General features: G+C 52.6%; 1 protein-coding gene across 1 annotated transcript in view; it reads left to right on the plus strand.

The window, feature by feature from the left end:
* LOC112679053 (uncharacterized) overlaps window positions 1-25,372 on the plus strand; it is a 142,842-nt gene that overhangs the window by 26,293 nt on the left and 91,177 nt on the right. Inside the window, exons 13-27 of the mRNA XM_035718183.2 lie at window positions 1,191-1,335; window positions 3,446-3,604; window positions 4,139-4,263; window positions 7,223-7,417; window positions 9,836-9,991; window positions 10,656-10,840; window positions 11,734-11,916; window positions 12,627-12,718; window positions 14,620-14,783; window positions 16,509-16,668; window positions 16,798-16,877; window positions 20,793-20,979; window positions 22,079-22,234; window positions 22,641-22,774; window positions 23,935-24,093. Of these exons, the coding sequence (XP_035574076.2) occupies window positions 1,191-1,335; window positions 3,446-3,604; window positions 4,139-4,263; window positions 7,223-7,417; window positions 9,836-9,991; window positions 10,656-10,840; window positions 11,734-11,916; window positions 12,627-12,718; window positions 14,620-14,783; window positions 16,509-16,668; window positions 16,798-16,877; window positions 20,793-20,979; window positions 22,079-22,234; window positions 22,641-22,774; window positions 23,935-24,093 (2,280 nt within the window). The remainder of the gene's footprint in view (window positions 1-1,190; window positions 1,336-3,445; window positions 3,605-4,138; window positions 4,264-7,222; window positions 7,418-9,835; window positions 9,992-10,655; window positions 10,841-11,733; window positions 11,917-12,626; window positions 12,719-14,619; window positions 14,784-16,508; window positions 16,669-16,797; window positions 16,878-20,792; window positions 20,980-22,078; window positions 22,235-22,640; window positions 22,775-23,934; window positions 24,094-25,372) is intronic.

Here is a 25,372-nt window from a genome sequence, read left to right on the forward strand (position 1 = left end):
CGGGGTTTGCAGGCTTTGGACCACAGGCCACATCCTCGCTGGCTGTTTTGTACACAGCACTTTGCTAGAATGCAGCTGCTCCCGCTCATTTATGTGTTGCCTGGGGCTGCTGTCTTGCTACAACTGCAGAACTGAGCAGTGGCAGGAGAGTGCATGGCTCACAAAGCCAGAAAAATTTACCATGTGTCCCTTTGCCAAAAAAGGTTGCTGATCACTGGACTAGTCGCTCCCCTACGACTGTAGGTCAAAGCCAAAGTCCTTAGAGTGACAGAGCAGGCCCGTGTGCTCTGACCACGGGCCCACTTAACACCTCGTGGCTCCATCTCCTACTTCCCTCACCCCACCCTGGCTCTCCAGCCACACTGGGCTGCCTCTAGTTCCTCGAACACTCCAGGCCCACTTTTGCCACAGGCCCTTTGAACATGCTATTCTCTCTTCCTGGGATGTGCTTCCCCTGGGCATCCCCAGGCTTCACTTCTTTACCTTCTGCAGGTTTTTGTTTAAAAATCACTTTCACTCTGGGGTCCCCCTGGGCTTTTCCACATAATCCTTTCCTCTTTTAGTATTTACCACCTAATGGGATCTATATTTCACATCTTAACCTTGTTTGCTGTCAGTCTCCTGGCACGAGTAGGTGAGCTTCAGGTGGACAGGAGCTGGGCTTGTTTTGCTCCTGTCACCTAGCACAGTGCCGGGCACATAGTAGGTGCTCAGTAAATATCTCCGCAGGAGTAGATGGGTGGGTGGCTGTGCTATGAAGGAAAGCAGCAAGTGCTGAGGGAGAAAGTCACAGGGGGAGGGAGGTGGCTTGTTTAGGAAGGGGCCAGGGCAAGCCAAGCCCTCTAGAGAATACCTCCTGTGTGTCAGGCACCGAGCTGTTTTTATAAATAAAGTTGTGTTGGAATGCAGCCATACCCATCTATTTACCTGTTGTTACCTGTGGAGATTGGTGAGCCTCTGGGCTGGGGCTGGGGGAGGATGGGTTTAGCGGTGACCCTACTGTCTCCCATAACCTGCCCACAGGTGAGAGGGTTGGAGAGGCCTCCTGGGGTGGAATTTTGTGAGAGCTGGGACAAGGCAGCAGGGCCATCTGCTGGAGCCAGAGCAGCTTGGGGGATGTCATGCTCCAGGGTAGAGGCAGGTGGAGGTGGATGGGCTCCAGATGATGGCCTTCTCTCTGCCCAAGCCAGCGATCTGTGCTTTCCCGTCTCTACCAAAATCCGGAGGAGGACGCTGAGATCCGCATCAACGCCTACCTGGCCCTGATGAGATGCCCTGGTGAAGAGGTGTTTGCCCAGGTGCGGCGCACCCAGGCAAGCGAGCAGTCCACCCAGGGTGAGCAGTGGCAGCTGGAGGAAGGGGTGTGGGGCTGGCCCGGAGCTTCCTGGTGGGTGCAGGGGTTTGGGAGCATGCTCTTGCTCTGTCTCCTAGATACTCTCCTAACCCGTTCCTGTTCTCCGTTTATTGCCATACCACCTGAACAAGTGGCCTTGTGTGCCCCCCACCTCATGTGTATGTCAGTTGGATGACCTCAGACCAATTGCTTCTCCTCTCTGTTCCTCCGTTTCCTCATCTGTAAAAAGGACTGGATGTCACTGGCTTCCCTGGTAGCTCTGGTCACTTCCTGACCTAGTACCTGGGAGACCAGAGACAGAGGAAGGATAGTATCTGCAAATCTCAGATCCCTTCTGGGGTCAAGGAGTTTCCTTTAAACAGGGGCCTCTGGCCATAGTTTTCCTGAACTTAAAAGCAAAACTTTAGAAAATAAGATCAACTGATTTTTCAAAAATCTTTTCCATGCTCAGTGAGTTGAGTGTCTGGAGCCTGACAGCCTGGGTTCAAATCTCAGCTCAACTACTTCTTTGTTGAAATATGCATGCCTTTGAACAGGTTGCTAAACCTTTCTGAGCCTCTATTTCTATATCTGTGAAATGGGGATGATAATACCACCTCCCTCATACAGGGAGCATAAAATGAGTTAATACACACAGATATTGAGAGCATCTTAAGTGTTGCATGTGTGGCTGTTTAGAATACGCATTGCATTTAGAAACGCAAGTTTCAGAGCAGACAGGAAAGTAGAAGTGGAAAATAAAAGCCCACCTTCTTCTTCCCCTGGCCCTTAAGTCCCATTTCCCGAGGGCATTCCCTGGGAACAGTTCTCTTGTACATCCCAACTGAACTTGTAGTGCGTAGACGAGCTTGTCCATGTAGCTCCTAAACAACAGCATCTCAGAATCATGTTACACTTGCTATTGTGCTCCTTGCTTTTGTCTTTGATGTTTCTGGGGGCTCTTTCCACATCAGAGCATGTGGACCCTTATGTACTGCTGCATGATATGCTACTAGGACCTTGTACCATAATCCATTTTACCAGTCCCCACTGATGGGCATTTCAGTCATTTCTGGGTTTTTGCTATGAGAAACAACCGGCAAGAAGGAACTTCCCTGCATATCCGCCTTTGGGCCCTTGTGCTAATCTAGCCATAGGATAATCTCCCCAGAGGACAGACAGCCAATTTAAAGGGTGTACACATGTCAAAGTGATGCTGCTGAATTACCTTCTAAAGAATTGGTACTGCTTGAAGATGCAACTGTTTGTTGGCTGTTTCAGGGATGGAGTGAGATGTGTGTGAGATAGGAGGAGAGGGGGCTGTTTTGCATCAAACAGGCCACTGAGCCAAGCCCCATCACTAGGGAACCAGCCAAAGGGCTCAGCCTCGATGGAGGCCCTGGGTATAACAGGCCTGTGTGTTGCCCAATAGGAACGAAAGACAGACTCCACTTTGTTCCTTGGTGAGTTGCTCTAGAATCTCTCTGTTGGGCATCCTGAGAGCCTGAGAGGTTTGGGGGTTCCCAGTTAGACTCTAATATCCCTTATTGGACTCTTTCCTGTCAGTGCTCTCTTTTGATTTTTTACCCCTCCAGAGAGCCTGAGAGGGTCCCCTTCACGAATTGCATGTCACCATTTTCCCAACCCTGAAAGATACTCAGGTCTTTGGGTCCAGGCTTTGTCTTGATTGGTCTGCACAAACAGGCCTGGAAGATGGGTTGCTATTTTATTTTACAGATGAGGAAACTAATCCTCAGAGAAGTAGAGTAACCATCCAGAGGTCACACAGCTCCTGAGTGGTGGAACTGAGATTCAGACTTGGGTCTGTGAAGCCAGAGCTTTCCCTATGGTGCCTCTTTTCCCTTCAGGAAGGCACCTCAGAAAGCTGTGCACAGGCTAGATTCCTAAGTCCCATTAAGTCAGTGCTGGGGCCACTGTTTCTGGAAGAAAATGTGGATAACTAAGCTCCAGAGAAGCCCCTGGTGTGTAGAAATAGCAGGACTCAGGAGAAGGGCTCAGGGGGCTGTTTTCTCCGGGCTGTGCCAGCTCCAGATCCATCTGTCCCCCACCTCCTCTTCCCTCCCCTCCCTGCTGGCCATGACTGGACTCCAGTGGGCTCCTTTGTGTGGAGTCACCTGATGCAGCTGCTGGAAACTGATGACCCTCTGAAGCGAGCTCTCCAGGAGGCCCTCCCTGAGGACATCCTGAGCCAGGAGTTCCAGCCAGAGACCTGGAAACACTCATCCTATTCTGATGTCACCTTCCGCTCAGGTATGGCCTTCCTAGGTGGCCTCTGTCTTGCTCTGGAGCCAGGAAGCCTTGGGGACCTGGGAGCTCTAACTCTTGAGGACACGTGGATTAGAGATGCTTTTTCCCAAATGTCACCCGTTCATATGTAAATCAGCATCGATTCCATTGCCTGCCTGTGAATTGGAGAACTTTCTTCCCAGTGTTACAAGGAGATTAGCACCCAGCCGAAGCTGTCACCTCCTTTATCAGGATGAAACAGAGCATCCAGAAGGAAACAGTGTTCTAGCCTAGGCACCTAAACAACCTCAGCCACTCCGGAAGTCTGGGGGTAGAAAGTGGGGTTCTCTGGCTGCCCCCTCTCTGCCTGCCAGCAGGTGTGGGTACATCTGTGACCCTCCTGGCCTTCCCTTTGCCCTTGATGAGGCTTAAGGCTGAGACACGTGTCCTGCTGGAGAGGACACACCACGTCTTGCCCTGTCTCAATCTATAGCCCCTCAGTGTTCAGATCCTGGTGGTGAGGGGTAGGGAGGGTACTGATCCCCTCTCTTCTCCTAGTGTCTGGCAGTCTGGGAATGAACCTGGAGCGGACCCTTCTCTTTTCTCCAGCCTCCTTTCTCCCCCGTTTTGCCATGACTAACCTGACCATCCATGCCCTAGGTCATGGCTTCAACCTCCTGGAGGTAAGAGAGGGCCTGCCATAGTCTTTTCTAGACTCGGGGCCAGAAATGATCCCATCCACCTCTTGTCTGTATTGATCCACTCCTCCATCCATCTACCCACTCATCCATCCATCCATCCCATCCCTCCCTCTCATCCATCTCTTTTATCTCACTAATCTCTGTACCTTCCCACCCATCTCTCTATCTGCCATCTCACCTACCCATCCATTCACCTATTCTCCCAGCCAGCCAGCTGCCTACCCAGCCATTTGTCCATCCGTCACCCAGCCATCAATATAGCTGTATATCCATCTACCTTCATGCATCATCTACCCACCCCCATCCATCCATTTATGTAGCTCCCCACCCATTTCCCCATCAACCTCTCACCCCTGCATCTATTCATCTATTCTAGTGATCCACACACACCGCTGTGCACCCATGTACTCATGTATCTATCCACATATCCATCCCTACATATATCTACACATACGTACAACCCCCATCCATCCATCCATCCATCCATCCATCCATCCATCCATCCATCCTCCCATTCATCCATCTGTCTTTCCATCCATCCGTCATCCTTCTCCATCTATTCATGAATGTGCCATTATACCCTCTCTCCACCTACCCTCTTCCCCACCCATCCATCCATCCACCCACACTTATCCACCCACTCACCATTGTACAAATATCTGTCTTCTAACCTGACATGTGCCAGGTGCTGTGCTAGGTTCTGAGAATATGACAGTCAACAAGAAAGACCTGATCCCTGTCCAGAAAGGTAGATAAGAAACGAGTACATATTGATAAAACAACAGCAACATTAAGTGTTGTGTTCAGGAAGATGAAGTTTGAGCTGTGATCTGAAGAAGGAGCATGAGCAACCTAGTGAAGAGCTGAGGTAAGAACCTTCCAGGCAGGGGCACCAGGATGTGCAAAGGTCCTGTGACAAGAAAGGACTTGATGTGTCCCAAGAAGCAGAAGTAGACCAGGGAGTGAGGAGAGAGGTAAGATGGGAGGGCAGAGAGGATCAGGACCACGTCATAGGAAAGTTTTAAGCTGGAGAGTGATGTGACATGATTTGAACATTCTTTTTTTAAAATTTATTTATTTATTCATGAGCGATAGAGAGAGAGGGAGAGACACAGTCAGAGGGAGAAGCAGGCTCCATGCAGGGAGCCTGACGTGGGACTCGATCCTGGGCCCCCAGGATCACACCCTGGGCTGCAGGCGGCACTAAACCGCTGCGCCACCAGGGCTGCCCATGATTTGAACATTCTTGCCGTTGCATGAAGAATGGATTGTGGGGGTGCAGCAACAGAAAAAGGGGTATCTCTGAGGTTCTATGTCCAGCAAACTTAAGTGTAATGGATTACCTTGGGGCCCTTCCATTTCCTTCCATTTCCCAGGCCCCCGAGACTTGTCTGAGGGAGGGTGCTCTCTGTGCCCTGTCCTGACCCCTTCTAATTTATGGAGAACAGGGAGTTTGTCCAAATATTGCCAGCTAGGGGCATGAGCTTAGATCTGCCAATGGCTGACCTTCTGGTGACTTCTGGACAAATGCTCTTGGAGACATCTGGGTGGAATGATGGAAGCACAGTAGATGTAAAGAAGAAGGGAAGAAGGGAAGGTGGCTGGAAGGATAAAAGGATGGATGGATTGATGGATGGATAGATGGATAGATGGGAAGGATTAAAGAGTGACTAAACAGATGGGTGGATGGATGGACAGATGGAAGGAAGGAGGGACAGAAAGAAGGACTCATTCATCCATCAAATTTTGAGAACAAACCAGGCCAGCTGTATTAGGCTTCTCCAGAGAAATAGAACCAGCAGCGTGTATTATATCTAGAAAGAGATTTATTGTAAGGAATTGGCTCACACAATTATGGAGGCTGACAGGTCCCAAGATCTGTGGTCAGCAAGCTGGAGACCCAGAAAAGTCGATGGTGTAGTTCTAGTCTGACTCTGAAGGCCTAAGAGCCAGTAGTATAGTTTCAGCCTGGAGGTTTGAGAGCTGGAGAGAGCTGATGTTTCAGTTTCAGCGGAAGGTAGGAAAAGAAAAATGATGTCCCAGCTCAGAGGCAGTCAGGAGGAATTACCCTGTAGTTGGGGGGAGAGTCTGCCTTTTGTATGACTCATGCCTTCGACTGATTGGATGTGGTCCACATGCATTATGGAAGGCACTCTGCTTGACTCAGTTTATTGATTTAAATGTTGAATTCAGGAGAGTCCAGGTGACTCAATCGGTTAAGCATTCCAACTCTTGGTTTTGGCTCAGGACGTGATCCCAGGGTGTTGAGATGGAGCCCTGTGTCAGGCTCTGTGCTCAGCATGGAGTCTGCTTAAAATTCTCTCTTTCTTTCTCTTTCTCTACTCCTCCCCACCGCACATGCATACTCTCTCTCTCAAATAAATTAAAAAAAATGTTATATTTATCTAGAAACAGTCTCATAGAAACACCCACAATTATGCGTAACCAAATATCTCAGCACCCCATGGCCTAGTCAAATAAACACAAAGTTAACCCATCACCGAGGCCTTCAGCATACCTAGTGAATGAGACATGGGTCCCTGCTCCGATGGAGCTCTCAGCATCTTGCAAGGGAGACACACAGATGACAGCATCTGAGTGTGACCTAGAATTTCTGTGCTGGACTCTCAGAGGAAGGAGAATGTGGGAAGGCAGTGATGTGGGAATTGAGGAAAGACTTCCCAGAGGTGGTGACAGGTGAACCAGGCCCTAAAGAATCAGTAAGAATTTTTGCTGTGGGAAATCTGCCCAGCAAATGTGGAACTTGACGATTTGAAAAGGTGGTACCCCTTTGCTTGGGTCCAGGTGAACCCTGGGGACCCCAGAGTACCCTGCCCAAGGCTGCTGCCCCCATTTCCCCCATTTGAGCCCCCTGCTCTGCAGCTCTGGATCACCCATGTGACCGAGCTGCTCCTCCATGAGCCCTGGCGTCTCTTCCCAGCTTGGCCTCCGCCTGGAAAATGCAGAGAAAATCATCCACAGGCTGTTGGGCGGGAAGTCATTGTGGGGGCAGGAAGAGGAGAGAGAGGGCCAGCCGGAGAAGTCCTCAGAGCCAGACCCAGGGCCCTCAGCACAGGCAGCCAAACCTGACTGTCCAGAAGAAAGGTCCAGAAAGATGAGAGACCTGCAGCAGAAGGTAAGGCGGGGGTTGGGGGGAGGTACCTGCACCCACCCTGCTCCCACCCTTCACCAGCCCGAGCTTTTGGCCTGCGGACTCAGGTGTCAATGAATTCTGACCCTGCCCTCCCTCCCCAGACACTAGTACTGGTCCAGAGCCGAGTAGTCAGCTGTTAGCCTGCCTTATCGTGAAAAAGTCTTGATCAAAGCATCACCTACAATTAGAAAATCATGCAAGCCCTAAGCGTGTTTCCACCACCAGAACGCATTCTTAGAATCAGTGCCCAGAGCATTATCGGCACCCCAGAGGCCCCCTGTCCTCCCCCTTCTGGTCTACCCACCCTAACCAAGGGTGATCATGAATCGGCCTCCTAACTGCCCTGGTTAGTTCTACTTTTTAAAAAATCAGCTCTGTCCCAGGTCTAGTAATGAGTAGCATGTGTTTAATTACACAATTTGATAAGTTTTGACCTATAAGTGCACATTCCTAGTGACGTGCAACCATCACTTCTATCTAGTTCCCAAACATTGTCATGGCCCCAAGGGAGACCCCATCCCCAGTAACAGTCACTCCCCATCCCGTCTTCCCCCGGCCCATGGCAACCACTGATCTGCTTTGGGTCTCTATGGATTTTCCTGTCCTGGACATTTCACAGACACGGAATCAGACACATGTGACCTATGGTGTCTGGCTTCTCTCACTGAGCCTCCTGTTTGGGGACTCGCTGGTGTAGCACAGATCAGTGCTGTATCCCTCTTGAAGGCTGGATAGGCTACACTGTGTTCATCCATCCACCTGCTGGGGGACATTCTGTTGCAAATTGTTGCCACCCTTTAGCGAGTGTGAATAATGCTGCTTGTGACATTGTGTGTGTGTGTGTGTGTGTGTGTGTGTCTAGCTTCTCTCTTGCTTGAATGAGATCCATCCACATGGTTCTATATTTTCACACTTTGCTCATGCTCCTTGCTGTGTAGCGTTCCATGATCTGAACCTGCTAGAATGTCCTTATCCATCCCACTTTTGGTAGACTTTTGGATAGTTTCCTGTTTCTAACTTATCGCCCATAGCGCTACCAACATTCTTGCACGTGTCTTTCTGGTGAATGCACGTGCGCCTTTCTGCTGGGCACATACCCAGGAATAGAGTTGATGGGCTGTGGGATCCTTTAATACCCATTCTGTGGGTGGGGAATTATATTTTATGTGACTTTTCTCCCATGGATGGACATGACACCAAGATTGCTGGCACCTTTTTACTCTCTCTCTCTCAATAAATAAATAAAATCTTAATCTACATCCTTTTTGTTATTTTCACACTTGGGATGGAGACTCATATTGCAAGATCTATTTAGCGGAAGCACAGTGATAGTGGCAACAGTACTTGGCCTCAGTGTTGGGGAGCCGATAGGGAGCGGTGGAGGCTGTGGCAGGTGGGAGAAACGCATGATTTAGTTAGAAGTGGTGGCCACCGTTCAGCTCTGGTTTCTTATTGGCCCTTGTGGTGGTGATGTGGGGTGGGCGGGGGGAGGCCAATACTTCTCTTTTTCAAGAAGCCAGAGGACTCGGATTTCATATGTAGTCTCCTAATTTTTATTTATTTATTTTTAAAAAAAGATTTTATTTATTTATCCATGAGAGACACACACACAGAGAGAGAGAGAGGTAGAGAGACACAGGCAGAGGGAGAAGCAGGTTCTATGCAGGGAGCCCGACGTGTGACTCGATCCCGGGTCTCTAGGGTCATACCTGGGCTGAAAGCGGTGCTAAACCGCTGAGCCACCCAGGCTGCCCCAGTCTCCTAATTTTTTTTTTTATTGGTGTTCAATTTACTAACATACAGAATAACCCCCAGTGCCCATCACCCATTCACTCTCCTAATTTTTAAATATTGGAAACAAATCCAATTTTTAAAAAATATGCACCGTGAAAAATCTGAAGATAGACAAATGGTCACAGACTGAGGAGACAGGAGAGATGGGGCAAGCTCATGGCATGTGCTGCCTGAATTGGGTCCTGGAACCTGAGGGAGACCCGGAATGGAAACACCGGTGAAATCTGAATGTCTGCAGTTTTGTATGTCCGTGTTGGCTTCTCCGCCTTGCCCGCGCCCTGGCCGTGGAAGTCGCCACCGGTGGAGACAGCGTGAGGGATGTGGGGGAGCTCTCTGTACCATCTTTGCAACTTTTCTGTAAATCTAAGATTATTCTAAAATAAAAAGATCTTGAGAACACTCACCCCCCCGACACGCTGCCCTGGGCATTGGGTAGTAGCGCGGGTCAGGGAAGACACATCTGTGGTTTTGCTTGCAGGCCACGAGTTTTGCAAGTCACATTCCGGATGCTGAAAGCCCTTGTCCTTGCCCTTCTGGTCCCCCTGGTCCCCCACCTGTGTCCAGGCACTAGACCTGCTCCTGTCACCAGCCTGGTCCCCCCCTCAGGTGGCCCGGAGGCGCGCGGAGCGGCGGGCGCTGCGGTGTGAGCTGAGTGTGAAGGTGTTCGGGCACGAGCTGAGCTATGTGAACTGCGGGGTGATGGGGAGCCACGTGAAACGCCAGTCCTTGCACCTGGCCGAGCTGGCAGCCAAACTCCTGAAGGTACCTCCGGCTGGGCTCAGCCCCAGCCCGCTCTGCCGGCCCTGTGGGGTTTCCTTCAATGTTTTGGGGGGAAAGTACTAAGGTACTTTCCAGACTTATGACCGTGGTATTTCGGGCCAGGCTGCCCAAGTTCAAATCATGGCCCCGCCTCTCACCTGCGGGGGAGCCAATGCTTGTCATGGCCTCGGTTTGTGCATCTGTGAAATGGGCACCATAGCATGACAATAGTGATAGTAACAAAAGCAGCAGCTACTTTATGGGGCGGTTGTTCTAAATGACCTAATGCAGTAAAAAAAAAAAAAAAAAAAAAGAAAAAGAAAAAAAAAAGAAAAAAGAAAAGAAAAATGCAACCAAATGTTTAGAATGCACCTGGCATGTGCTAAGTGCTCTGCATCGTGCTCAGGGCTCACATTCCTCCTTACCTGACTCACCCTGGATCCCGGACCACTGACCCTTTTCCATAGTAAACTAACTGGACTTGAACTCAGCTCCACCTGTTTCTACCTATGTAGGTTTGGCCAGGTGATCTCATCTGTTTGTGTGCTCAGTTTTCTCAGCTGGAAACAAGGGATGATGTTCATGTCCCTTCCTCTCCCCGCCCCACCCTGTGTGAGGATCCATGCCCGGGGCTGTCACCTGCATCATTACGGTTCTGTGGCTGCAGGGACAGGAGGTACAGGTGAACCGGAGGCTGAACCTGGCCACGCAGGAGCTCACCTTCCCCACCGTGTCTGGCCTTCCAGCCCGGCTGACCCTAAATGCCTCGGCTGCCATCGGCGTCCGAGTCCGGGGGACTGCCGACTTCCAGCAGCACCTGGATTTCTCCGTGAATGGTTATGTCAAGCCCAGGTTAGCTGGCTTCTCGGAGCTGGAGGAGGGAGGTGGGTGGGCGGGGGCCTCCCCCTACAGAGGGCTGCAGAGAGCAGGGCTGTCAGCATGGGCTGGAGGGGATCCCTGCCCTGCAGACCACCCATCGTACCAGCTCCTGTGATTGTTTTCTGTGCCAAGAGACTGAGAAGATGCTGGGCAGCTCTGAGAAGACCAAGGCTCAATGAGACAACATCATGTGTCTAAGAACATTCTAGTGTTCGGCCACGGCCCATGCTTCCCTCTGTTCCACTCGGCCTCCGAGGGGAGGGGAGAGGGGAGACCATTTAAGATCTATGGGCTCCAACTCTAGTGAACCCATGTAACCACCCATGAGAGGGACACTCTTCTCATTCCCACTGATGGTTCAGAGAACAGGCTCCAGGCAGGTGCGCTGTGGGTCCAGGCCACACGGTGTGGGCAGCATCTGTTCGGTGCTCGGTTTGATTCTGGAGCGGGCCCAGGGCCTGCAGGGTGACTGTCCCCACTCAGCCGGCCTATCTGTGGTTTCTGGATCCGACGTGGGAAGTGTGGGCCTCCTGCGCTGGCCGCTCTTTGGCATGAAGGCCCCAGCTGGGGTCAGACAGCCTGGGGCCCAGTCCTGCTGCCCCGATCCCAGCCTTGGGACCCAAGCAGGTGTGCCTGGGTCTGCATCTGTGAGTCGAGGCCAATGATGGCAAGGCCCGGATGGACCATGCATGAAGTGCCAGGTGCACGCAGAGTACATGGTTGGTGATGACCACGGTGCAGGCGCTGCTCTGGCTCAGGACTGCCGAGAAGCGCTGGGGTGGGGAGTAAGTGGGCACTGTGTTTGCGGTCACCTGGGGCCTGCAGGATACAGACGGCATGTATCTCCCTCCCCCCCACCCCCGCAGTGCCCTGCTCCAGATCTCAGCGCAGATGGGCACAGTGGGCGCCCTGGGGCAGGCCGGGCTGCGGTGGGTGACCAGCGTCCGTGGCACTGCCAGCCTGGATGGTGGGATTGAGGCGAGGAAGGGCCGGGACCTCCACGTGCACCTGAACACCCCCGAGGAGGCTGTGGAGCTGCTCAGCTTCAGGTGGGCATCCTGCACCAGTGAGAGGGAGCAGGTGCAGCAGGGGTGGATGTGGGCATGGGCGTAGCTCGAGGGCTTGCACACATGCGTCTGTGAGTGTGGGTGTCTGTGAGCACCTGTGAGCACGTGTGCATGATTGCCCGTGTGTGTGAGCATGAGCCTGTGTTTGTGCCTATGAGTGGGGTCCTTTAAGATGTCAAGTCATGTCACCCCAGTCCCCTCCCACCTGTTTAAAACCCTCTGTTGGTTCTAGGATAACCCAGGTCTACATGATCGTCCTTCCTCATGGGGCTCCTGTCACCTGTCACCTGTTTGTTTCTCCTACCTCCTGCCCTCCACTCATTCCCTCTCCCTCCACCCTGACCCCCTCGAACCACCCTTCTTTTTCGTTCTCCAAAAGTGGCCACTTCATTCCCACCCGAGGACCTTTGTACCTGCTGTTCCCTCTGTCTAGAATGCTGGCTCCTTCTCATTCTTTGAGTCTCTACTCACCTATTCACCTCTGCAGAGACTCCCCGCCTACCCTGCCAGCTAAGGGAGGCCTTTCCCCGAGACAGACCCTGTGCCACCCCCATTCAGGTTTCTTGTGGCACTTGTCACCGAGTGCTATGGGCGAGTCCCCCCAAGGCCTGTTCTGTTCATGTTTCAAGGCACATTTGTCCAGCGAATGGATGGAAATGACTTGTCTGGGACTTTGCTCTTTCCCCACCCAGCTCCAAGCTGTATCTCGTCACTGGGGATGGCGTGAGGAGCCTCAGTGATGTTCACAGCCCTTCTGGGGCCCAGTCCTGTACTGACGAGAAAGGTAGGTGGGGCGAGGGGGGGTCCTTGCCATGCTCTCCCAAGCTGGGCATGTGGGGGCCATGCCAGCTCCAGATGCTAGAGTAGCTCTTCTGCCTAAATTTATACTCCTCCTTTGATTCTGCTTCTAGAACTCTATCCTATGAAAATAAACCAAAATCACTTTAAAATGCATTGTGGGGCAGCCCTGGTGGCGCAGCGGTTTGGCGCTGCCTGCAGCCTGGGGTGTGATCCTGGAGACCTGGGATCAAGTCCCACGTCGGGCTCCCTGCATGGAGCCTGCTTCTCCCTCCACCTGTGTCTCTGCCTCTCTCTCTGTCTATGAATAAATAAATAAAATCTTAAAAAAATAAAAAATAAAAAAAATGTGCTGTGTGCAGAGATTATCTGCAAGGGCAAAAAACCCCACGAAGCGGCTCAGTTATCCGGTGTCGGTGAACGGCTCGTTACAAGGGCTTGCAAGCTGTGCCTAGGTTGTGACCTTTTCCAATGGTTGAAAAGTAATCAAAGAATATTTCACATGTGAAAAATTGGTGAAATTCATGTTGCATCGGCCAGCAATAAAGTTTTATTGGTACATGGCCACGCCCATTTGCTTACCAGTCGTCTTTGGCTGCTTTGGTCAATCCACGCGCGGCAGAGCTGAGTAGTTGTGACAGACCCTGTGATCGGCAACGCACCAGGTATTTCCTATTTGGCCATTTCTAGGAAAAAAAAAAAAGAATTCTCCAACTTCTGGTTTCGTGAACCACCTGAGATATCCTGTAACTTTAAAACCCTGTAATGAAGGAGATATTTTAATAATACTAGAAAATTCTTTGATAATAACATCAGTGAAGGGGCAACAAAAATTGGAAAAAAAGGGGATCCCTGTGTGGCTCAGCGGTTTGGCACCTGCCTTTGGCCCAGGGCGCGATCCTGGAGTCCCAGGATCGAGTCCCACGTCAGGCTCCCGGCATGGAGCCTGCTTCTCCCTCCTCCTGTGTCACTGCCCCTTCTCTCTCTCTCTCTCTTTCTATGTCTATCATGAATAAATAAATAAATCTTTTTTAAAAATGAAAAAAGATGGGAAGGAAATGCACTGAACAGTAGTGGATCTTGCAGGTGTCACTTTTTTTGAGTAAGGTGGGGGAGGGGCCCATCTAAATGAATTGGCTCCTTTTTTTTTTAAGATTTTATTTATTCATGAGAGATACAGAGAAAAGCAGAGACACAGGCAGAGGGAGAAGCAGGCTCTCTGCGGGGAACCCGATGCGGGACTCGATCCCAGGACCCCGGGATCATGCAGACACTCAACTGCTGAGCCTCCCAGGCGCCCCATGAGTTGACTCCTTTAGGCGGGGCGCTGTCCTAAACAGACCTGCCGGTCCTCCCAGCTGTACCGTGAGGCAGGAACTGTTACCGGTCCCGGTTTATAGGTGAGAACACTGAGGCACAGAGCTGTTGAGTAATCTGCCCAAGGCCACACAGCTGGAAAGTGGCAGAGCTGGAATTAGGAATCAGGCGGTCTTGCCCTGGAGCCCGCCTTCTGTGCACTGCTGCCTCTCACTCTTACGGTCTATACCAGGGGTCCTCCAGCGGAGGCGGTTTTGCCCCCCACCCCCGGGGCCCTTCGGCAATGTCTGGAGCCATCTGGGTTGTCACCACTGTTGCTGGGGTTGCCACTGACGTGCAGCAAGTGTGGCCCCGCTCTGCTGGCCAGCATCCTCCGAGATGGCTCCCAGCACACAGACCTACCCAGCCCGGTAGGGCAGGGGCGTCTGGGGTTGCGGGACCCTGGTCTACACGGTACTGGTTCTCAGAAGGAAATGCAGAAGTGTTTTCTTTGCTGGGTGAGTGGCCCTGGGTGCCTGCCTGGCATTCTCTGGCAGCTGACCAGGGCCGTCTGCTCACCCTTTTCCACAGCGTCCCACACCTGGGGCTGGCAGCTGTGCACAGAAGTCACCTGGCCGGCAGCTGGCCAGCCCTACCTGCTCTCAGGGCCTGTGTCTGCGGCTGTGACACTGAAGAAGCAGGATCGGGGCCTCCAGCGATACCTTCTGGAAGCTGCCTATACCTTCCACCCCCAGGTAGGCTTATCTTCCACCCAGGAATGGCCCCCTCTTTCCCAGCCAAGGGGTGGGTCTCCTTAGGTCGTCTACCCTGGGATCAGGCTCGTGAGGACATTGTTGTTCCTCTCTGGGGCTGTTGGGCTGGGTTGGTCCAGCCGCGGTCTCCCTCCTGCCTCAGGACCCTTGCACATGCTGATCCTCTGTCTGTGGCCCTGTGGCTTGTTAACTCTGAATCAGTCTTCACCTGTCCGTTCAGGGGTCGCCTGCTCAATGAAGCCTGCCTTCATTACCCCAAAGTGGTCATGTTCTTTTGTTACCTGCTCTAATAGCACCATGTTTATTCCCTTTAGGTCACTTTTATGGTTTTTTGTTTTTTGCGTTCTGTTTGGGTTTTTTTGGTTTGTGTTTTTTGTTTGTTTGCTTGTTCAGAGAGGGAGGGGTAATGGGAGATGAGGGAGAGAGAGAGAATGTTGAGCAGGCTTCATGCCCTGTGCAGAGCCCAACTTGGGGCCCCACCTCACAACCCCGAGATCACGCACGACCTGAGCCGAAATCAAGAGTTGGATGCGTAACCAGCTGAGCCACCCAGCAGCCAGATGGGTCTACTGGAATCCTAAAATGATCTTGTCCCTCCTCTGCTCTTCAGTGGCTCCTATCACTCTGAGGACAACCTGACCTGCTGGGCTTTCTGCCCCGTCTCTCTGATTCTCTACCCATCTTACCAGCACCTTTCCCCCCCCCCCTTTTTAATGCCCCAGGACCTTTGCACTGGCTGTTTCCTCTGCCTGGAACACTCGTTTCCAGACAACCACCTGGCTCTCTCTCTCTCTCATTTCCTTCATTATCTGAAACACCACCCCCTCAGAGGCAGCGTTCCCTGACCACCCTGTCTGACCCCTTATCCCCCTGAGTTGGTCAGCAGAGTACCCATCCCCAGCTGCCACACCGTCTATATTTGTGTCTGGTGGCCCTGTGCTCTCCGTCTAGAATTCAGGTGTCACGAAGATGTGGGTCTTTGTGCATCTAAAACTCCATCGCCTCAACTAGCCTCATACACAGTAGTGACCCTTTATTGGTTGTGTAAGAATGTACATTGGGACAAGGTCTCAAAGGGGGCCTGGGTCCTAGGCTGTGTTTTCCTTGAAGCAGACCTAAGCCAAGGATTTAGGTAAAAGTGATTGGTTAAGAAATGGCCCCCGGAGGACCCAGTGAGAGGGTAGAGAAGTTAGCCTGGCAAGGGGAAGAACTGAGGGTGTGGTGTGGGGGGTGTCAGGTGAAGTATCCCCTGCCTGGTCCCGGGAGCATGGGCTACGTCTCGGAGTGAGGTCCCCTTGAGGCTGAGGTGCTGGGTATTTTTTCACTCCCTTGAGTTCATACAGGAGGGCAACCTTCTGGAGGCCCGGGTACCAGGTGTTACCTGCAAAGCATGTAAAGGCTGAGATGTAGGCACGTAGAGGGCTTAAGGGATCCGAGGGGGTCTGTGCAGGGTGGCCATGGCGTGTGCCATGCCGGGCAAACTGAGACCCTGTCTATGCGGTCCCCAGTTGTCCTGCAGGACTTTGCTTTTCTCCATGTACTGCTTGAGATCTCCAAACTCCCGGTTTGGTTCTTGTCTTGCGAGATCGAGGAGGTGCCTAAGGACTCATGTTTTTGGGTGGTGGGGATGAGGGTCTTCTCTCGGGAAGAGGGGAGAGCCTTTGGAGCTGGATGAGGTCAAGACTGAGAGGTCCCCCGTGTTTCCAGAAGGACAGCTGGCTCCCTCTGGAAGCTTCAGCTCACCTCTTCATGGGCACGCCCGAGTCAGACGTGCCCAGGGATGTCGGGGTAGACGTGAGCTACAGCGCACCCCAGGGGAAGTTCCGGCTCAAGCTTCAGCATCCCAGGAAGAAAGTGCAGCTGGATGGTAATAAGGGGTCCCGCCGTGGTCATCAATGGGGCTTAGAGATCAGGAACCTGGTGGGATGTTGTCCCCTGGGGAACTCGGGGGTGGAAGTTAAACCTTGGTCCCTCAACTATTGTTTTGTGACCCCAGGAAAGATCGAGACTCTCCAGAGTACCCGCGTCGGTCACCTGGAGCTGATTCTGGATGACAGGGACGTCTACTACATCAAGGTTTGCTCCCCATCCTCCGGTTTCTCGTGTTGGCACCTGCCACCATCTGGGCTCTTCTGGCCTCGGTCCCACGGGCCCTGCTTGAGAGTTGACATCACCATTGATGTGTCCGTGGTTCTTCCCCTACACCTGCCATAACATTTATGACCTCTTGGTGCTCAGAAACGTATAGAGAAGAAAAAAGTGGGCTTGAATCTTATTACCATAGATGTCAAAAAATGGATAATCTCAGTAATACAGGAGCATGCTTGAAACTCAGGGGAAAGGCACAAGTGAAAACATGCTACTCCCCAAATTTCCAGAAGAAATGGCAGTGTGAGCCCCAGGCAGTCTGTGTTAGTTCCTCAGGGCTACTCGACCTAAATTGGGTGGCTGAAACACCAGAAATTTCTCTCGCACAGCTCTGGAGGCAAGAAGTCCCAAATCAAGGTATTGGCAGGGGTGGTTCCTTTGGAGGTTGGGAGGGAGACTTTCCATGCTTTTCTCCTCACTTCTGGTGGCCTCAAACGTTCCTTGGTTTGTAGCATCTTTTTCCCATGTCTTCACATTGTCTTCCTCTGTCTGGGTCCGAATTTCCTGTATTTATAAGGACACCAGTCATACTGGACCAGGGTCCACCCTCAGGGACCTTATGTTAACTTGACCATTTGCAAAGACCCTATTTCCAAATGAGGTGCCCTGCACAGAGGCTCATGGTTAGGTCTTCAGCACCTTTTGAGGGGACGTAATTCAACCCATAATGTTATAGATTTGACAACACCTTTTACTTTGAGTTTCATTTTTGTATCTGTTGATGTTGCCTGAAAAGATCATACCCCATTCTTTGTTGGCACTTTTCTTTCTTTTTCTACTTAAAAATCCATCCTGGCAAACTTTTCATACCAGCACATGCTGGTACAATTTACATTTTCCTTTGTTATAAAAAAAAATGATACACTTATTTAAATAATTCAGAGTTCAAAAGATATGAAAAGGTACTGAACCGAGTGTCCTGAACCATAGCCACCCCCACACGTGCCTATTTAAATAAATCCAAATTAAAGAGAAACCCTCAAAAATAAAAAAAATTAAAAAATAAAAAATAAAAAAAGAGAAACCCTCCCTTCTGCAGTGGCACTAACCACTTTCTAAGAACACTTCCCTCCTTGCAGAAAGTTCTGTTGGTCAGCATGGGTCTCAAATGAAAAGCTCCCCCTGCCACCCCTCCCCAGAGCCAGCCACTCTTAGAGTTTTTTTGCGTGGGATTCTTCACAGATAAATTCTTAGCAGTGGAATTCCCAGAGCAGAGGGCGCATGGGTTTTTCTCTTGGAAACTACTCAGCAGGGCCATTGAATTCTCTGTGGTTGTACGAAAGCTTTGTGTCTGTCTGTCCCTCCTGCCGAAGAGAGGCTTTAGACCTTCCATCTAGCATTCAGGTCTAGTCCCAGGTCTGGGACTTGCACAAGCACAAAACGAGCGGTTTTAGACTTGCACCTGCCACGCAGCACACCTGGGCACCGGTGGCAGTGGGTCTGGCCTCGTCTCCAGGGCCTGCTCAGGCCTGGCACTGGGAGTCTGCAGCGGGGGGGCTGGGATTTCTCTGCAAAAACACACTGTCCACTCCCCGATCCGCTTCCTTCCCCGAGTGAGGAGAGCACCAAGTGTCGGGGGAGAGCGCCTTCCTCCTAGGGCCCCAGCTGCCTGGCTTCCGAGGAGGCTACAAATCATTTTGGAAACTCCCAGGAGCCTGCCAGCCGCCTCTGGTTGTTTGCTAAATGCACAAGTTCTAATTGCCTCCACTTCCCTGCAGACCTTCCTGCTGCTCTCCCCTCTCCAGAGGGCTGTCTGCAGCCTGCAAACATTTGCTTTCAGAGAACCTCCAGTCTGAGCTGCATCAGACTCATTACAGCAATGGTAACAGCAGGGTTCTGGAACCTTCCAAAGCTTCTTCTCAGGAGGCGATGGGTGGCCGTGGGCTCTCAGCAAGCCTGCAGGAGATGAGGACCAAGGCAGAGGAGCTCAGGAAGACAAAGCAGCGGAGCAGGGTTCAACTCAGCTCAGAGTTTGTGGGGTTTAAGAATGGCCTAGAGGAGCGCAGTGGGGTTCTGTGCTTCTTCCCCGCCCCGGGTGGGTGGGGGCAGGGCATCCCGAAGTCTCAGGCTGCCCCCCCACCCCGGGGAGCCCCGGTTTACCATCCACCTGGCTCACCGTGACTAGTGTGCCCTTCAACTGCTGCTAAGTGTCCTGGTTTGGATGAAATGTTCCATGATCATCCTATTCACGGGCTGCACTTTGCTCCCACCAAGCAGGCTCTGAGACAAACAACAGAAAACCATCCCCGAGACCCCCCCTTTAAGTGAGAGAAGCAGGCTGGAGTGGAGAGCCTGTATCTGTTTTTGTGAAAAGCAAGAGGGAGCCTGCAAATGTAGGCTCGTGCACACGCATGTGCACGTATGCACACACACACACAGACTCATACAGGTCTTTCCTGCCCTTGCTGGGGAGAAGACCAAATGTCAGGGGAGAGGGCCTTCCTCTAAAGCCTCAGCTCTCTTGAGGACGCACAAGAAGCTGGGCCCAGCGCCTGCCACTGAGGGAGATGAGGAGCCTAAGGAGGGAATGCAAACCTGTTATTTTTCAGTGTCTTCATTTTTATTTTCCCCCAACAACTAGTTATCAAGCACCTGCAATGTGCCAGGTACTCGGAAGGCAGCTCAGTGAGAGACACGCACAGTTTTCTCCTCTTGGAGCTTACGTTGTAGTGGGAGATGATAAGTGACATAATCAAGCAAATTGTTCAGTTGATGGGTGAGAAAGGAAAAGGAAATCCTTGAGCTGGGGCACAGGGATCTGAAGTCATATGAGAAGGGTCTGGGGGTTGGCTCTAGTTTTATTTATTTATTTTTTAAATTTTACGTAAATTCAATTTGCCAACGTATAGTGTTGGCTTTAATTTTAAATAGGATGAGAAGGGAAGCCTGATTGAGAGGATAACTCTTAGCCAAGGCGAGAAGGACGTGCAGGAGAGAGCCGTGTGGTTCTCTGGGGGAAGAGATTCTAGGTAAAGGGTGAAGCATGTGCAAAGGTCCTGAGGTGAGTTGTGCCCAGAGTGTTAATAGAACAGCACGCCGGCTCCTGTGTTTGGAGCAGAATAGGAGAGGGGACAGAGGAGCCAGGGGACAGATCCCATAAGGCTTTGCCAACAAGGAGTCAGAAGAGAGCAAATTGTGACTATTGAAGAACAAAGGCAGAACAGGATTTAGAGAGCATATAAAATAGTGGATAGTCGGGGAGCGGTGAGGTCATTTTTACGTCTTTGGGGTAAAGAGATCAGCTGGCGGTCAGCAGAGGTCTGTTGGGTTGGTCTACAGTTGGGAGCAGCTGTTAGGGATGACAGTTGCCGTTGCTTAGGGATTCTCTAGTGCGGTGACGTAGTGTGTCTTGGACTGTCCAGGTGTCCTTTGGGTGGACTTTTACTCTGAGGAAGACGGGAGTGTAGGATCCTACGTTGTCTCAAAGGGGTCACTCTGGTAGCTGGGTGGAGAAGAGACGTCAGGGCCAAGGTGGGAGCCTGGACAGCTGGCAGGAGGACATTGCAGTGACACAGGTGCTGATGGCCAGGGCTCAAGCCAGGGTGGGGGTGGGGGTGGCCCAAGGGGTCAGGTTCCAGAGTATTCTGCAGGGAGGGCTGGCCCGGAGCTGGCTGCTGAGAGCAAGGGGCGAAGGGGACGAGTCCTTCGCATTTACACCTGAACTTACTCCCTGGACTACCTACCTGGATAAAGAGCAAGTGTAAGAACTGGGAGAAGGACCAGCCCAGGGCCCGTCAGCTAAGCTCTGTCCTGTGTCCAATCTCAGTTCTTGTGGGCAGAGCCAGGCCTGCCGGCCAAGCCCCCACCCCACACCCTGCCCAGGTGACGCTGGGGTCTTTCCAGGGACGGAGTGACCTGTGGCCAGCAGCTGGCAGTGAGGCCCAGCTGTTTGAGGCCCAGCTGGAGGTGAAACTGGTGACGGCGGGCAGCCCTGTGGTCCTCACTGGGAACCTCAGCCAGCAGGCGGGCAGCAAGTTGGCCTTCTCCGTCTCGCTGAGCAACCTGCTGAGCGACCAGGCCCACCTGTCAGGTAGGAAGAGGGGCCCCTCCTCCACCTGCACTGGGACACCTGGGTGGCTCCGTTGGTTCAGCGTCTGCCTTCCGCTCAGGTCATGATCTCGAGTCCCACATTGGGCTCTGTGCTGAGCGAGGAGTCTGCTTCTCCCTCTCCCTTTCCCTCCAGCCCTGCTCACTCTCTTTCTCTATGTCTCTAAAAGAAGTAAATAAAATCTTAAAAAAATATATACATTATTTTTAAAAAAAGGAAGAGGGACTCCCTCCTGCCACTCCCTGTCTTCAGTGGGCAGGCTGTAGGAGGGGGAGGGCTGATACCCCCCCATGGATCCCCATCCCCTCGACCTGCCAGTGTTAACCTCCCACCCACAGGAAAATCTAGGCCCTGTATCTGTGCACAACCACCCTTCAGACCCCTGAGGCGCCCTCCAACACCGACTGCCCTCCATGAGCTCCCAAACAGCAAATTTCAGACTATTTTGATTCTGTACTAAAACACACATGTGGCAGTGGAACCCAAATTGCTCAGGACACGGTTTAAACCTTGAACCCACCGCCTGGCCTGGGCACAGCCGGTCTGATGGATGCCTGCCCCGATGCCAGAGCTGGGGTGCGGCCCCCTGGCTATGCTCCCCGTGGGCTGTTCTGGGAGATTCCAAGGAATGATGTCAGGGGCCAGGGCTGCAGGGCACCCGGCATGGGCACAGTGGGCATTGTCAGGGCCTAGCGATACCCATGTGATCCGGATAAATGTCAGGGTAGCAGACACAGGTTTCAGAAGGTGAGCTGTACCAGATGGCCTCCGAGGCACTGTCCTTTCTCATCGGTTCTATTGTGTTTTCTTCTATGTGATTTAAAAATTTTGGCCTGGACCCGCAAAAGTGCCTTTCGGGCCACCGACCGTTGTCACCAAGTAACGCTGTCAGTGCTCTGACACCAAAGTTCCTCGGCAGGGACTCAGGCATGGGTTGCACCAGGATCCCCCACCCCGGGGCCCCCTGGGAGGTTCCTTGCTCGTGCTGGGGCTGGGGTGTCCCCTAGGGTGTGGGCCACAGCCATGTGGCATCTGTCCCTCTCACTCCCTGCACACACACCCCCCCCCCCTCCGCCTGCAGTGCTGCTAGAGAGGAAGGCAGAGGATGGGCTGCAGGTGGTGGCCCTGGGCGGCGAGCTGTCCGTGCCGGGTTCCATGGGACTGCACATCCTGGGCTCGCTGCAGCGGCACAGCCGCCTCTGGACCAGCTCCCTGAGGATCAAGTACGGCCTCTTGGGTACGGCAGGTGTGCGGGGCTGGGGGCGAGGTGGGGGGTGGCAGGACGTGCAGCATCTCCCGGGGCTCTGGCTCTGCGGGCTGAGGTGCCACCTTGTCTTGCCCTCACCACACTGTCCCTTAGCCACTTAGGGATCTCATTGACTCTGAACAGAACTGGGCACTTAGCTGGGCAGTTAAAAAAAAAAAAAAAAGAAAGTGTGTGTGTGTGTGTGTGTGTGTGTGTGTGTGTAGACCTGTCTTTTAAAACTCTCCATCAGTAGGTTCCAATGAGTGACACTAAGCAGAGGGGATCTGGAGCAGGGGTTTGAGGGGGTGCCGAGCTGGGCTGCACGCTCCCCTCCCTGGAATCGGGATGGAGGGCTGCTGGCAGAGGCCGGCAGGTGGCTCTGGGTTGCCCCGCACAGGTCAGGCGAGGCAGCTGGCACACGAGTGCAGCACCAGCCAGAAGCTGCGGGCGCACAGTGGCTCAGAGGGGGCCTATGAGCTGGAGCTGGACCATGAGCTCCACTGCACCCAGATCCCAGCGCTCAGCCACAAGGTGGGTGCCCTGGCCGGGGGAGGGGGTGATCTGGGGACAGCCCGGAGCTCATCCTCACAGAGACTGGTTTGCTCAAGGTCGGGCGTGGGAACAGAGCTGGAATTGCAGCCTCAGTCTCAGGCTTCCGAGCTTTGGTTCCCTGGGTGTTTATTGAACACCGGCTATAGGTCCAGCCGTCTCAGAGAGGGCCGTGCTCACGGCAGCACTTGGTCTGTGCCATCCCGTTGCTGGGCGGGGGCACAGAGAGAGAGAGAGAGACCAAACCAGAGGAGCCGTAAGAGACCTGGGTGGTTCAGGACAGAGGCTGAGCAAGCGTGACAGCAGGCAGTCTACTTTGGAAGGGGCAATGGGGAAGTCTTTGGGAAAAACAGATTTTAAGATGAAAATGAAAGCACGCAACAGTTCTGTTCCTACGGAAGCATGCTGCAGGCAGGGGGAATGGCAAGTGCAAAGGTCCTGGGACAGGAGGGAGAAACGGGATGATGGGAGCTAGCAGTTCACCAGAGCGGCTGGCAGGGTGAGTGGAAGGGAGAAGCAAGCAGCCGCGCTTTTGTTCATCTTATCACACATTTGCCTCTCCTGCTGGATTGTCACCCCCATGAGTGCGGGGTCTTCTTGATTTTTTATCCTTGGGTGTCTGATGTCCAGTGCTGGGCATAGTACTACTTGGTACTTGGGAATAAATGAATGAATGCAGTTGCCTTGACCTGCTGTTCGGAGATAGGAGAGGGCAGCAGGACAGCAGGGGCAAAACCCTGACCCACTTAGATTCTATCCAGGGAGCCAGAGGCTGCTGTGGGAGAGGCGGGGGCAGGGAGTTGTGGGTTTGTATGAAGCAGATCAAGAGTCATTTCCCCACGGCTGCTGGCTTTTCCAGCCCCTTATCAAGGCCTGGAGCAGGATGCGGGCGGGCCTGAGTCCCTCACCTCCAGCTCAGGATTTAAGGGCTACCAACAACACAGTCAGGAAGACGAACCATATTCTGATGCACTATTTTACAAAATCAGAATCCATGCAAAAAAAAAAAAAAAGTCACCTCCTCCAGTACTGTCTTCCCGGGGAAGCAAGCCTGCATCCCCTAGGGTGGCGGCGGCAAGGAAGCCCAGGGACGGGGCACACAAGGCTTTCTCGGGCATCTCTTGGGTCGGGTGTGTCCCCAGGCTCAGCTCCGGCACCAGGAGGGCTTGGGCCACCTACACTCACAATTGGAGGTGAGCTACGGGGAGCACTGGAATGAGAGCAGCAATAAGAGGCGGCTCCGCGTCAGCCAGACCTTCCAGAACGACTCAGGCCCGGCCTTGAGCAATTACTTCACGGAGGTAAGCCCAACCTCTGCAGAGCTTCAGCTCCCGGGGTGGCAGCTGGGCCTCCCGCCCGGCTCCCCACGTGTCCCTGGAGGCCTTGGTTGCAAGAATGCTGGAGCTAAAACTCAGCCTTGTGACCTTACCACCTCCCACCTCCGGTCCTCGTGTCCCCGGGGGGTCCAACATCTGCTGGCCTGTCGAGGACTGCTGGGGGGCGGGGGGGCTCATCTGCAAGGATCTTTGCCATCGGCTATGTGCCAGGGGGCTTGGGAAACACAGATTTCCAACTCTAGATGCGTTTTCAGGTTTTCCCGGAGGTTTAGGGTTAGCTCTTTCTGGTAAAACATACAAGCCAGTGCTTAGCTGAACAGACGATGTGCTCTTGCAAGGCACGTGCCTAGGGCATTTGTTTTTAAATTTTTAATTTTGTTTAAAAATTATGATCAAATACACAGAACATAAAATCGACCACTTCTGCTGTTTTTAGGTGTACGGTTCGGTGTCATTAAGCACATTCATATTGTTGTGCAGCTGTCACCGCCCTCCGTCCCCAGAACATTTTCATCTTATGAAAGTGAAACTCTGTCCTTGCTCAGGAATGACTCCCTACTCCCCACTTCCCCCTGGGGCCTGGCCCCAGCATTCTACTTTCCATCTCTGAGCCTGACCCTGGGTACCTCGTTTAAGTGGAATCATGCGGTATTTGTGTCTCTGTGACCAGCTTATTTCACTTCAGCATAAAGTCCTCAAAGTTCATCCACGCTGTAGCGTGGGGCAGAATGTCCTCCCTTTAAGGCTGAATAATGGCCCGTCATATGTGTGCACCACATTCGGTTCATCCGTCTATTGATGATCCAACCAACACCTGGGTTGTTTCCGTGGTTTGGCTGCTGTGAATATGGGTGTATGAGTATCTGTGCGAGCCCCTGCTTTTCATTCTTTGGGGTATATCATCCCAGAAGTGCAGTGATAGATCGTGGGGTAGTTGTATTTTTCATTTTTTGAGGGGCCACCCTATTGACTTCCACAGCAACTGCGTGTTTTATAGCCCCACCAGCAGTGTGCGAGGGTTCTGATGTCTATGTGTTCCCTGGCACTCCTTATTTCCTGTGGGTTTTTTTTTTTTTAAGATTTTATTTATTTATCCACGAGAGACACACAGAGAGGGGCAGAGACACAGGCAGAGGGAGAGGCAGGCTCCTTGCAGGGAGCCCAATGCTGGACTCGATCCCGGGATCACGCCCTGAGCCAGAGGCAGCCAACTACTGAGCCACCCAGACATCCCACCTGTGGT

Source organism: Canis lupus, chromosome 6 (genome assembly GCF_003254725.2).
Source record: "Canis lupus dingo isolate Sandy chromosome 6, ASM325472v2, whole genome shotgun sequence".
In the NCBI taxonomy this organism is placed as follows: domain Eukaryota; kingdom Metazoa; phylum Chordata; class Mammalia; order Carnivora; family Canidae; genus Canis; species Canis lupus.